Source organism: Thermobia domestica, chromosome 1, assembly GCF_964235325.1.
Source record: "Thermobia domestica chromosome 1, izTheDome1.hap1.1, whole genome shotgun sequence".
NCBI classification, from domain to species: Eukaryota; Metazoa; Arthropoda; class Insecta; order Zygentoma; family Lepismatidae; genus Thermobia; species Thermobia domestica.
In genome coordinates this window covers 33,661,387-33,676,890 of record NC_137454.1, presented here as the reverse complement: position 1 = coordinate 33,676,890, position 15,504 = coordinate 33,661,387, and the positions used below count along the sequence as shown (strand labels likewise).

The following is a 15,504-nucleotide window of genomic DNA, read 5'->3' as shown; positions in this document are numbered from 1 at the left end:
TAACTTGGAATCCGAACCACATGAGCTCCCGCCAGGATCTCCCACGCCGAAGGCGCGTACACGAACCACTTAGCCACGAGAGAGTTGCCATAGAGAGCATGTTGCGCGTTAGCTATCACCATCTCAGCTGGATGGGAAGGAACCGTTTTAATTAGCCAATGGTATAGACGGTGATAAGTAATACACGTACAACAATGAAGGAAAAAATGTGGAAACATGTAACTTGCTTATGGTTAATGCTTAAATGTAACCTTTGCCGATGCGTTTTCAGAAGGCAGTAAAACTTTCCTACTCATAGTAAGTTTAGTTACTAATTTTATTTCAGTTGTATTTTTTTAAAATGTATATATAATTTTCTATAAGTGAAATTTACAATGTCAAGTGAAATATTAAGTGTATTTTGTTTTTAGATAATTAATGGTTGATTGCTGTAGTGATCTATGAATAAAAGGAACATGTTTTTAAAATGTCAGAGAGTATTTTCTCACAAAAGCTACAAAATGAGTAACTTTATTTGGAAAATGCGACAAAACGCGAAATATGGAAAACGATACGCGAAATCTTCAAATTCTTTGTGCGAAAATCTCGTGCTCCTAATGATACTTCTTCACTGTCTTCTAGATAAATAACCTTAGTGAGTGGCAACATTCTATTAAACTCCACTTCTAGTTACACTCTTTGTCATTCTTTCCCTGTTCTAACATTTACTCATTGAACTTCCTTTTGAGTGTTCGATAATAACATTCCAACCCAACCTCCTAGAACTCATCAGCAATTTCCATTTCACCCTGCAGAAAGCCTTCTTTAGATCAATGAATATAACACTTATTTCCTTTTTTCTAAATATTTTTTCACAGATTAATCTTAAGCCACCGACACCTCTTGCGTCTTTCTCCACAGTTGGTTCTTGCATAGAACATAATATTAGCTGCATCTGGTAAGAGACTGACAATGATGTGCCATTCACGCCTTTTGGGGTTTGATTTCTTGGCCAGTTGTATCACTGTCACCTTCAGAAATCTTTTGGCAGCTCCCCTCGCGTTATATTTGTCGGCGCGCAAATCGAAACAATTCTTTTTTACCCTTGCCCCACATTAATGAATTCAGCTAGTATATTATATACCCAGGTTACTTTCCATTCCTCATCTAGGATACTGCTTCCTCAAACTCGTCCCAAATATCTGAAACCTTTATCACGTTTGATTATTTTTTTCTTCAGCATCTGCAGACTAGGCAGTCTATCCCTCACTCATTCAGTCCTCAATGTATTCTTTCCATCTTCCAATGACGTCCTTGGCATCACATTCTTTTACTCTTTCTGTCCTCACATTTTTATTAACTTAAAATTATTGCCTTGTTCTGTTTCCCTTCATAATTCGTTATTTAACTTCATGTGCGTCTTTTTCGGCGTACTCTTCTATCCAGGACAATGTGTTACGGAACGTGAGATAAAGGGATTCTTGGAAACGGAATAATACAGTGGAAACGTACGATGGGAAACAAAATGAAGAGAAGAACTTTATAACAGTAGAAAGGATGAGGAGAAATAGGAAAATGTAAGGAAATACGCAAGGAGATGAAGTTATAATTTTGGAGGAAACAAAGACGCATTATAATGGCAGTAGAAAATACGAATGCAAAAGTTCCAAAAAGAGAAGGAAATCTTAGGAAGCTGGAAATACTGTTGAAGTTGTACATGAGTAAAGGTAGGTTGCAGAGCCTAGATGGTAAAGAACTAAATATAGTAAGCAAGCTTGGTCAGGAACTCAAATTCGGGACGAGTTTGAAAAAGCGATATCCTTAATGAGGAATTGAAAAGTGACCAGATTCATTAAGAATAGTGGTAAAATGAGAGGAAAGTGATACTCCGTCTCTGTGATGAAATGTATGAAGCGGAAGAGTGCTCAAAATATTTCTTGAAAGCGACGATTATATTGCTGGGTAAGAAATAGAGCCCGAACAATATTAGAGCTAAAGACCTTACTTTCATAACGCAACTGGTAGAGACCCCTCTCTCTCTCCGTTTTTCTCCCATATTAAAATGAGCTAACAACATGAGCGCAATTCTAATTTCAAACTATTAATACATGTATTAGTATCGATAAAATGAAATAAAACCGAGACGGAATAAGATTCATAAGTTGATGTAGGGAGGAACTGAAGCGCACACAATGAAAAAACCCAATGAATGTCTATTACACAGATATTCAGAAATTAGGCAGACAGAGATAGAGAAAGAGAAAAAGGGAGAGGAGAAAAATAAAACGGAGAACTGATAAAAATGTGGAATTTAAACGTAGTAAGAAAAGAACCTAACATTATAAAGTTCCATTTCCAGAAATCCAACAGTAATGTAGAAATAACGTTTGTTTTTATATATTTTTCCGGACTATCCGAATATATAGAAGATGCTTGAAACAGTCATTTTAAAAAGGATAGCTTAGTTTCCAGTAGAACTGTAGATCTCCGAGACACATCTAGGATAATGTCAAACATTGAACACATATGCTTTGTTTCCGCATGAAAATTTGATACTGTTCATTGGACGTACTGATCCAAAATTCATTCTAAAAAACTCAGTAGTTGGCGTAGGTCGTATCCTCCAGTCCAGACTACTAATGCAAACTGAACAAAAGAAAAAGAAAGAAACAATTGAATGAGTGCTATTTTACTGCTAAATTTATATCAGAAATATTCTATATTAAAAGTACAAGCTGTATCATAATGAAAAGTTACAAATCTTCAAAGGAAAATTGGATGTTCCTTATTGATGTAGCAGACCTTGGATGTTTCAAATTTCAACGTGAATAAAACATTGAAATATTCGATGGAAACAAATTTTGTTTCGAACTAGTATAAATAAGATTTTTGTTTTCAAATAACCAAAGAGGGCGACATTTTCAAGTTTTTTCCGAAGATTTATCTGTTCCGAACATCCAGTATCGATTTTATCTAATACGGATATAACGTAATTCGCATAGGTAGAATTAACACGCTAGAGCTCAAACGGATCATCGTTTCAGTTGGGCGATGTTGGATAGCTTAGAACCACCACTGGGTCGAGGATTCAAACCCGTCGTGACCCGGTAATTCGACTGAGATTCCGTAACCCAGAGGATAAAAAAAAATTTACTTATTCCCTTACGTTTAAGCAGTATTTCTTTCAGAGATGACCAGGACTGGAATTGTTATTTCCAGAGCACGAAAAACACGATGCAGAAATTTCCAGTTAATTAGATTTTGCAGACCAGGTCCATCGGGCTCTTGCTCCATTATAACTGGAACACGCACAATAATTATAATAAATGTTCACAGTATAATTGTCAATTATTATTATTCGCGTACTTTTGAACTTGCATGCTGAAATTACTGCATGATGTGTTTTTATTTCTGTAATTTTTCCTGAATTGTATGTTATTTCCTTTATAAGTCGACACTAATTTCTCTCTATATCGTCGAATAAATGAATTTCGTTATGCACTTTGTTGTAAATAACCTTACAGGAAGAAGCCGGTTCGTTCCAAAGATCAGGGCTGGCTTGTAAGTAGGGTAAGTAATATCTGGCTTGTAGTTTTTGGTGGCATGATAGTGTAGGAGTAACGTAATGGATTTACGAATAGTACAGCTATCCAACATAGGTTCAAATCCTGTTTTCGCCGAAGTTGTTTCTTTTATAAAGTGATTGTGAAGAATCAACTTCTCATACTAGACGAGCAATACTTAAGAATGTGGACCACCTGTCTCATGATAGAGACGATTTACGAATGTTGGTTGGGAAAGGGCAAAGGAATTACCAAGATATTCGAAACACTTCATTGATCTACAGTATACACTTTTCGTGTTATCGTTCTTAGAAAGAAACACTACACCATTTGTTAAACAAAGTTGGGGTAGAGCAATCCGTGGTGTAGTTGTAAAGTTCTAGACTACTAAATGGAAAATCTCGGTTCGTTTCCCCGTCAAGGAGTATAATTTTTTCGCATAAAATAATGGCTCAGAGATTCATCTTCTGTTGGAGATCTGACAAGGCATCACTGGCGAGAATTCGAGTAGTGTGCGTTCTTCATCATACACTGTAATGATAAGTATGTTTCATATTTATATTCGTCCCTCTCTTTCTTGACGTTTCCCTATCCTGTCTGCATCTTTCACTTCTCTCCCTTCTGTCTCACGCACACAAAGTTCCAAAGTTAAAATGGAGCAAGAGGCCGATGGACCTTGGGCCTATTCCACCATTAAACTTTGCAACTTTTCACTTTGCGCTTTGCAATTTGCAGCAAGGTTTATGTTCCAGGAAAAAATATTTCTGCAAAGTGAAAAGTGCAAAGCGAAAATTTACAAACACCGCAGAAATTTCTGACTTTTGTTCCACCATCATTTTAAAACTGAAAAGTGCAAAGGAATGGTTTGCAAAGTTGTATCGTATTTTGCAAAGAGAAGTTTCGCTTTGCCTGAACGATTTACTAAGAGCCATTGTCGTTTGAAAATGTTTCGTAGGTATCAAGTGAGGATGAGATTCCTAGAAAGTATATAAAAGCACAATCAACTTCCACGGCATGAATTTATTTTAGTTTAAAAAATGCTTTCGTTTGACAAGTGAGCAAGTAGAATTCGTATTGGAGAACATTAACGAAATAGCACTATAATTACTAAGATGCACACCTGGCAAATACACAAAGGGAAACACTCTCCAAGTCCATAGTACAAGACAAATTAATCAAAACCCAGATTGAGATAACTTTATATTCCTATTTTTAATTAATTGATTTGTATATATTTTACTATACAACAATAATTGTCGCTGAAACCCAACTAAACTCATAATTTATTTGGTTTGCTGCAAGACACAATACCAACTACGAAAGTGTAAAATAAATAAATTCTTGTATAAAATGCACTCAGTAAAATATCTTTTTAAGTTACTCTGTACTTCTTCATAATAAACTAATATGTGCATCATGAAAGAAATTACGAAATAACCTACTTGCAGGAATATTTGCTTAAGAACAAACTTGACTCAAAATAAATAACTTTTATGAAATTGGTACCACAGCACTTCATAGTAACAATTACCACTATCTTGTTAAATACTGGACTTATGAACTCAGTTTAAATGAAATAATGGAAACACATGAATTAACTCAATTAATAATTACTACTTCGCAACAGAAACTCTATTTATTCATTACAAACGAAAGCATTTACATGTCATGTTTGTTGTTTATAAAAGGTCTAATCATACTCTAAAATAAAATTCCCATTATACACTGTAATTTGTGACTCTATACCCTGTTATTTACCTTTCAATTACATTCATATTCCGACATTTTCCATTCATGACTAAAAATAACTTTGCAGTTGCAGAACATCAAAATGCAAAGTCCTTCAAAAATAATGGTGGAACTCAAAAACTTTTCACATTGCAAATGTTCAAAAGTGAAAAGTGAAACGTTGCAAAGTTCAATGGTGGAATAGGGCTCTGGTCCGCAAAATCTAATTAACTGGAAATTTCTACATCGTGTTTTTCGTGCTCTGGAAATAATAACTCCAGTTCTGGTCATCTTTGAACGAAATGCTGTTTAAACGCAAGGGAATAAGTAAATTCTCTTTTTTATCGTCTGGGTTACGGAGTCTCAGTCGAATTACCGGGTCACTACGGGTTTTAATCCTCGACCCCGGGTTCCTAAGCTAACCAACATCACCCGACGGACACGATGATCCGTTTGAGCTCTAGCGTGTTAATTCTATCTGTGCGAATTACGTTATATCCGCAATAGATGAAATTTATACTAGATGATCGGAACAGATAAATCTTCGGAAAAGACTAGAAAATGGTCCCCACTTTAGTTATTTGAAAACAAAATCTTATTTCTAGTAGTTCGAAACAAAATTTGTTTCCATCGAATAATTCAATGTGTTATTCACGTTGAAATTTGAAACATCCAAGGTCTGCTACATCAATAAGGAACATCCAATTTTCCTTTGAAGATTTGTAACTTTTCATTACGATACAGTTTCTACTTTTAATATAGGGTATTTCTGATATAAATTTAGCAGTAAAATAGCACTTATTCAATTCTTTCTTTCTTTTTCTTTTGTTCAGTTTGCATTAGTAGACTGGACTGGAGGATATGACCTATGCTAACTATGAATTTTGGATCAGTACGTCCAATGAACAGTATCAAATTTTCATGCGGAAACAAAGCATATGTGTTCAATGTTTGACATTATCCTAGATGTGTCTCGGAGATCTACAGTTCTACTGGAAACTGAGTAAGCTATCCTTTTTAAAGTGACTTAATGACTATTTCAAGCATCTTTTATATATATTCGGATAGTCCTGAAAAATATATAAAAACAAACGTTATTTCTATATTACCGTTGGATTTCTGGAAATGGAACTTTATAATGTTAGGTTCTTTTCTTACTACGTTTAAATTCCACATTTTTATCTGTTCTCCGTTTTATTTTTCTCCTCTCCCTTTTTCTCTCTCTCTCTATCTCTGCCTGCCTCATTTCTGAACCTCTGGTAATAGACATTCATTGGTTTCAATTTTTCATTTTATGTGCTTGTTTCTCCCTACATCAACTTATGGATCTTGTTTCGTCTCGGTTTTATTATTTTATTCTATCGATACCAATACGTCTGTAGTTTGGAATTAGAATTGCGCTCATGTTTTTAGCTAATTTTAATATCGGAGAGAAGAAAGGAGGAGAGATAGGTGTCTCTTCACCAGACGCGATTGTGGGATAAGACGGTGTATATTGGGTGGCCTAGCTGCACGGCGATAGCTGCCGCAGTTTTTTAGATGCGGAGTAGATACAATAAATGTGATTGGCCTATTAAGAGTAATCTATTAAAGGTTTACAGAGAAAGGAAAGGAGTGTTTGCTGTGTTTATTGATCTAGAAAAGGCTTTTGTCTGAGTGAACTAGTTACGTCAGGAGTTTTGAAGAAGTTTTGGTTGAAATGGGAGGATCAAAGAATCAGAGGAAACACTTAGAATTAACAAGTAAGTGTTCTTAGAATATGTGAATAAATGACAGGGTGCATTCAGAAGAGGAGTTCTACATGGATGTGGCCTCCCAAAAATATTATTTAGTATAGAACTATAGAAGATGTGAAGAAGGATCAGAATTTGAAATGTATGATGAGGTAGAAGGATTAGATATATACGCAGGTATAAAAGTGGATCTGAAAAGGTAGGGAAACGCTTGAAGTCACCTTGACCATTGTAATTTTTAGCAAGTGGGGCGTAATAGATATTTTTGGAAGTGGAGGAACGACGTCTACCCGTATTCCCCCTCACATTTGCCTCTGTGTATACGGTATTCCACTTATCCATCGGTAGATTTTTGAAGTGAAGAACGTACTAAAGTATTGTTGACGAAAAATTAGGTCAAGTTGCTTCTTTCATTATTCTTTAAAAACTGGCTTTAAGGAGGCATGGCCACCTCATTCTTCAACACAAAATCTCTTGCTCTCCAAATAGTCAGTAAGAATGAAGAAGGGAAATCATGCTGCTCAAAGACAAAAACTTGGAAAAAGAAATATTTATTTGTGAAAGTAATAAATATTACAAGAACATGTTTTGAGTCAAACTTGGATGTATAAAAGTTTCCATATCAACATTCTAACAACTATAGAACACCTACATTTAGTAATGTATGTCGCTACAAATAAGTCAATATGTGAGAAATTTAGGAGATTGCAATAAACTACATTAGATTCGGTAAATGTTATTAATATTCGTATCTACATTTGCTGCGTGTAACAAATCTTAAAAATATTGACTGAACTCAGGTGATTTGTATAGAGCGATTGATATCGAACCCATTGTTTGTTAAGGGTCTTCCCGTCTAATTTTAATGAATAAATTAAGATAGGAAATGACTTGAAACTTTCAAACCTAGGTGACCGCTACAACATCCAATACAACTTCTAGGTTACCTAAAATCCTTGCGGGAAAAAATTACCTGCTGTATCCGTTTGCATGAAAACATTAAATGATATTAACCAGATGGTATTTACAAAATAATATTAAGTGAATCAATTACTACTGCCAGATATTTTCCTACAGAACAGGAATCTGGATACACAGTTCATGACATTCCATTGGACTCAAATTTCACATTATATGGCCTCGGAAACAACAATATTTTACTAGCATTTTGCAAATAGAACAGCTATTTGTGAAAAATTACAATATAAAGAATGACAACTTTGTTCAAACAGGATTTGACGTGCAAATGACTTTTTTTTTTTTTTAGCGAGATAACGTCTGCACATACATAGCAACATCTCTCAGTTAACTGCAAGAAGTAGTACTATGATAAGTTGGCTAATAAAGAACCCATTAGTGTAATGTTAAAATGTTCATAAAACGAACAGGAAATGTATGGACAAGAGTCACTGCACCTTGTCGATGCCAAAGGACGTATAATATAAAGACACTACTGCGTTCGAACGGAGTCGCAGGTCTTCATAAATGTGTCACATTGTTGCAACCATGACATACGCAATCTACCAGCATGCATTTTTGATCATAGCGACTGGTGGGATTGTTAGATGGCATTGTCTACAACACGATCTCAGCTCACGCAGTTTTACTCCGGTCGAGGCCTTCAGACAACATATGCAATATTCCAATGTCTAAGGCTAGTTTTAGACGAAAGCATTTATCGTAGCATTTCTCTTAGCAAAAATCGTATCATCGATATCCCACCGTGTAAAATAGCAAATGCTACAGCATTTCCCATGACATGGCATATCCTATGGCATTTCTTGTCGATAGAACCTGCTCTATTTCGTGGTGTGTTAAAAGGAAGCGAAAGATTTTGTGTGAAATATCCATGCTCTTTGTTTTATGTGGGAAATTGAATTGTAGTAAAGAAAAATGAGTTGGAGTAGGGATACTATTATTATGTTGATTAAAAAATGTGAGGAACATCCTTGTTTGTACAAAGTTAAAAGCGTGCAGTTTCACTATACGGATCCACACAGAAATTCATTTAAAAAGAAAAAAAACTTTTTCGTTTCATTTATTGTACCTTCAGCAATCATTTCTGAGGTGTGCTCTTGCATTCTCCGGTGCAGGTTCACTTTAACAGGTAGCAACGTACAGTTTTACTATGGATCCATAGTATAAGTAGTAGTAGTAGGAGGAGGAATAAGTAGTAGTAATAGTAGGAGTAGTAGTAGAAGTAGTAAGAGTAATAGTAGTAGAAGTAAGTAGTAGGAGTAGGAGTAAGTAGTAGTAAGAGTAGAAGTAGGAGTACTTAGTAATAGTAACAGTAGTAGTAGGAGGAGGAACGGGTAGTAGTAGTAGTTGGAATAGAAGTAAGAGTAGTAGTGGTAGTAGTAGTACCAGTAGTGGGAGCGGGTTAGAAGCCCCGAAGGGGTTGGTTGGGTTCTATTCTCGATACAAAATGGGGAAATTACAGACTTGCGAAAATTTTATGGTAGCTTATTGAAGATTACGTGCATTTCAGGTTCTACTTTAATTTCTATATTTCCACGTAAATACGCATTTCAGATGTAAGTGCACACCATATTTCCATTACTTATACACTACTCTATTAAAATATTAGAGATTTCTTCTGTAAATTTTAAAATCTATGGATCTGTATAGTATAACTGCACCGTTAAAAGTCCTTTGTATCATAATAAGCATATGCGACCTTTTATACCATTTTTTGCTAATTTCCTATAAAGTGCATGTCGTACATGTCTGTATCAGTACTGCCAATGCAAACATTTGCTGTTTATGTAAGTTTTAAGATAATGATAAACTGGAGCAATACCCAAGGAGTATGACTATGTAAGGACACTATTGTCCCAAGTGAAGTGTTCCCGGTACTACCAAGAGCGATGATCTGAGGTAGTGGTTTTCAACCTTTCAATACTCGTGGAGCGGCAACAAACAGATATATTTGAGACCAGCAAAGTAGAAAGCACCACACTCCTAATGACATTAATCAAAAATAATTTCGCGGACTAGAGCCGGCCCGGGGACCAGCTGTTGAAAACCACATATCTATAAGACTTCTAATACTGTTTTGATCAGATGAATGTGATGTGTAGTAACATTTTTACTCTTTTGTGGTTTTACAAATGTTGGACTTATTTTTAATTGTACAAGATGTGCCATATATAGGCCTACCGGTATACAGTATATTTTATCACTGCTGAGATCGTGTGAGTACAATTATGTTTTTTCTTACTTCCAGTTCATATTTAATAACTCGAATTATGAAAGGAAGTACGCTATTGGTTTAGCTTTGTAACTCAAGTCATGTATTGTTTTCAACATAAAGTATCTAAGAAATAGACAACAATCCATTAAATAAACTATTAGAAGTAAACGTAAAGTGTACAGTTGACATTAAAATGTAAGTCTTAATTCTTCTTCATGAACAATTTCATTTCTAATTAACAAAGAAAAAGTATCAGCCTATTAGCATTATGTACTATTGATAACTCCAGTTTAACCTATAATATAGATGTGTACGTGTAGGATAATTGGAATTAAAATTTTTCTCTCGATCCGAATGTATAGTCGTTTCATTGAAAACTTTTCAAATTTATTTGAAACGAATACCAACTGATATCAGTGAGTTCTTAAAACACTAAATAACTAACTCTATGTCCTATGGAACTCGGAGGTTTAATGCCACATTCACAAAAGCTCTCCATTGACTTCTATCTTCCCATCTGTGCCTATCTTCCTAATGATCGTTTTCGGACTGGAATTCCAGTTAAAACTTTGAAAGCGTTCCCACTTTCTTGTATTCTCGCTACATGACCAGCCCATCTGAGCCTCCCAGATTTGATGATTCTAACGATGTTTGGTAGACGATATAAATTATGTAGTTCCTCGTTTTGAAGTTTAAACCATTCCCCATTCCCTTTCCTTTTGGGTGCGAATATTTGTGTCAGGATCTTGTTCTCAAATACTTTCAGTCTACGTTCTTCCCTCAGAATGAGCGACCATGTTTCGCATCCATGGAGAACACCAGGCATGATTATCGTATCTTTGAAACACTTCCTATACAGTTTATGTTTCGATCCACCTGACACGCGTGAGGCAGTCAATTGAATTATTTTATTAGCAGCACACCAGAAAGGCTTTACGTTGGTTGGAGTTTAGTTTTCCTTTCAGCACCGAGACTATAAATCATATATCTACAATTGAAGGTGGAATCCGAACTGCTGTATTTGCGTTCAAACTTCAAGAAGCAAGAATTGAGTGCAGGGGCGTCATTTCAGACTTCGCTTGGGGGGGGAAAGAGCATCACCGACATAAGACTTTCCCGTTTTGTACTAGTATATTAGTAGGCAATCTATTAAAGTATATGTATTCCTCAAACTCTTGAGGGGGGCAATTTCCCCCCCTAAATGACGTCCCTGATTGAGTGCTACGGATAAGAGAATTTGCAGTCTTCGTTGCAATGATATTTTAATAGGGAGATTTTTTTAAAATGTATTTTCCAAAAGGTAAAGTGGTATGTTTCATGTAATATTGATGTAAGCAAAACGTTTTGAGGTAGTTTAATTCGGAAACAAAATGTAATTTATGAATTAATCAGTCTAGTCACAATTTCAATTTTTAAAACTTTTTTTTTTCCGGTCTCTATGCAACAATTTCTATCTCGCACACTCAATCGCAACTGCAGTTTCGTTATTGGGAATTATGGGATCATTTTCTACAACGGTTTGCGTTAACGCAGTGAAAAATTTATGTTTAAGTTTGCGGTAATATGTATTCCAGTTTACAATTTATATTTCCTTGATTCCGGTAGCTGACAACTGAGTTCATTGAAAAATGTTCGATAAATCAATTAATTACAACATTGGCAGTTGATTAGCCAACCATTTGAGCCTGGATGCCCCACTATCTGACAAGTAAAGGTTTTTTCCCAAGAATCGGGGATCCGAAAACTGCGCATATATTTAGATAGAAGAGGGCTACGAAGGAATACTGGTGAAATATGCCGGGGCGACAGCAAAGGATAAATCCAATATGGCTCCCGAAGGTCATGCCAATCGACTTTTGCAAGCAACCTCTCATTCACTTACCATAGGCAGATTGACTTAATGTTTTGCAGGTTGATATATGTATGAACACTACACATCTATTGGTTTGAAATTTCACGGATGTTGACGTATTGAACCCAATATAGGCGATCAAAATATCAATGTGTCAACAACTCGTGTCTGGAATAGAGTTGAGTTGAGTTGATTTTGAGTTTAACGTCCTGTTCAGCGGTTTATGAGACGTGGACCTGCTGATTAACGTGGAATCCGAACCACATGAGCTTCCGCCGGGAATCAAATCCGGGTCTCCCACGTGTCTGGAATACGAATTGTACTATGGAAGTACAGTATTATTAGACGTGTACGAAAAGCATTACACGGTTCAAAATATCGCCATCTGAAAACCAATATGACCGAATAAAATCCTAAACCAAACAGCTCGTACTACAAAAACGAAATTTGGTGCAAAGGTCCATTATCACTACTAGGCGAGGAAAATAATACAAATGGATCACAATTTCTACATCGTGTATTCAATATCGCCGCGAAATACGCATATGAAATATACTCGGTAAACAGTTCAGGTTGTCTCGCATGAAAATCACCTAGAATTCACTGGAACAGAATTTGCAGGTGAAATGCCACTAAGTTAAAAAATGTTGCCAGTTTCTGTATTATCTGTTTGAAGAATTACACGCAATCATATACTGTTCATTTGGGAAGGTCTAGAACGCACTAGCCACAAACGTCCTAGAATACGCGTCTTAAAGTTTGCAAACCATATCATATATAATAAAAATCGCCCTTGCCAACTCTGGCATCGTGGCTACACAGGTAACATCGTGGTTTACGATCCAAGGGCCCTATGTTCGCACCTGGCGCAAATCAAAAACGCATTTTTCGTTACTCACATAGTTATTAATTATTCTATACATTGTTACAGCAAACTAAATATGTATTGGTCCATTTATCATTCATGGAATGTTTCTGTTGAAAGTCATGCAATTATGTCGATACGACATATGTTTTGGTGAAATTGTGGCGTCGGAGTGCCATATATTTCACCAAAATTTGACGCTATAACTTATAGAGTGTATAAAAATAAATGTTAGGTCAAATGGTGTAGATACATGAAACAAAGTAGAAACTGTTTGTAGTCTATGATGCGCTACGGAAGTACGTATTAGGTGTTACATGTACTCTCGCAACAATCGGGAGTATATGCTCGGAGAAGGAATGGCAAGATTGTGTAAAGGAAGATATGCTGCAGAGTGCTGTCACGGTGGATATGGCACAATTGAAATAGTTGGAGAGCAGCGATCCGAAAATCGATCCCAGGTAACTGGGATAAGGTTTAGAAGAAGAAGTAAAATTCGAAAATCAAATAGCGGCAGACATCAAAATTTATAGAAGCTAGAAAGGCATAAAGTTAACATTGTATCGATAGGACCCTTGGATCGTAATCCACGATGTTACCTTTGTAGCCACGATGTTTTGTGTTGGCAAGGGCGATTTTTATTATATATGATATGGTTTGCAAACTTTAAGACGCGTTTTCTAGGACGTTTGTGGCTAGTGCTTTCTAGACCTTCCCAAATGAACAGTATATGATTGCGTGTAACTCTTCAGACAGATAATACAGACACTGGCAACATTTTTTAACTTAGTGGCATTTCACCTGCAAAATCTGTTCCAGTGAATTGTAGGTGATTTTCATGCGAAACCACCTGAACTGTTTACAGAGTATATTTTATATGCGTATTTCGCGGCGATATTGAATACACGATGTAGAAATTGTGATCCATTTGTATTATTTTCCTCACCTGCTAGTGGTAATGGATCTTTACATCAAATTTCGTTTTTGTAGTACGAGCTGTTTGGTTTAGGATTTTGTTTGGCCATATTGGTTTCAGATGGCGATATTTTGAACCATGTAATGCTTTTCGTACACGTCTAGTGATAGTGTACTTTCATAGTACAATTCGTATTCCAGACACGTGGGAGACCCGGGTTCGATTCCCTGCGGGAGCTCATGTGGTTCGGATTCCACATTAATCAGAAGGTCCACGTCTCATATAACCTCACTGCTGAACGGGACGTTAAACTCAAAATCAACTCAACTCAGCTCGTATTCCAGAAACGAGTTGTTGACACATTGACATTTTGATCGCCTATATTGGGTTCAATACGTCAACATCCGTGAAATTTCAAACCAATAGATGTGTAGTGTTCATACATATATCAACCTGCAAAACATTAAGTCAATGTGCCCATGGGAAGTGAATGAGAGGTTGCTTGCTTGCTTGGATTTATCCTTTGCTGTCGGCCCGGCATATTTCACCAGTATTCCTTCGTGGCCCTCCTCTATCTAAATATATGTGCAGTTTCCGGATCCGCAATTTTTGGGAGATAACCTTTACTTGTGACGGCTGCTACGGTCTGGACTAGCTACTTTTAGTTCTTTTTTAACTATTAGTCCCGTTTTACTGTCTAACAACTCTTTGAAACGTTATTTTCAACTCCGCTGGATAATGACCACTAACCATCATATAATTGCCACTTGCATTCAGTTCAGATCGTGTCATCCTGACAGATGTCATTGGTCCTTCAAACGTAGTAACTCGTCCGTTAGTATCTCGCAACCGCATATTATGAACCAGTGTTTCGTGAGCAACTGATGCATGGATAATCTGGACAACATGAAGGGACGGTGGCGAATGATTCTCAATTTGTCTATAGAGAAAACTTCCCCATCCACTTATCCTAAATATTCGACCAATAGACAATTCTGTTTCGAGTCCATCTGGCCACGTCCATATAGCAGTCCCATCATCTCGTCGTTGCAGGTCTACGAAAGGAATGTTGTGAACATTATTTAGATGATTTGTGATTGAATTCAACCTCACTTCCTCCCAGCAGTCACCAATTGTACAGAAGAATGGGATACAAGTGCATCGCCTCTCGTGTTCACCCCTCAAATGAAGTGGAATGTTTTGGTCACATCCATATTCTCGGTTTCGACAGGGCAGTCGAATCTTCTTCACGATAGACTCTACACACAAATTTCTTACTGTTGTGATTTCCACATGGCACTGGCGGCACAATTGCCTATGTCGGCAGAGACAGTTATTGCACACATTATGGCCATTTCCACACAAATAAATTGGTGGTACAAAAAATTCATTACAGACTCTACACTTGAGTTCCTCCCATATCTCTTCTAAGCTGGACATCGTCGCATCAAATTATATATACCTGAAAAGTAAGGATTTTAAAATTAGTATAGGTATTGTGATTTAAAATAGTTGTTTTTGCATTCTTAGTAATATTAAAATTGAAATTCCCAAGAAGACAATGTTAAATCTTTTCAAAGTTGTATGGTGTTTCTCAAGGATCAAATCTTGAATACTACTAGTTCTATTAGTTTAATATACAGTGTGTTTAAAAAAGAACTCCCTAGTTTTAATG

General features: G+C 36.3%; 1 protein-coding gene across 1 annotated transcript; it reads right to left on the bottom strand.

Annotated features, from left to right (window-relative positions):
* Positions 1-14,519: 14,519 nt before the first annotated feature.
* Positions 14,520-15,269, bottom strand: LOC145678710 (putative E3 ubiquitin-protein ligase sinah). The gene has a single exon (XM_081749181.1). The coding sequence runs from the start codon at positions 15,267-15,269 to the stop codon at positions 14,520-14,522; it is 750 nt and encodes a 249-aa protein (XP_081605307.1).
* Between the last annotated feature and the right edge of the window lie 235 nt (positions 15,270-15,504).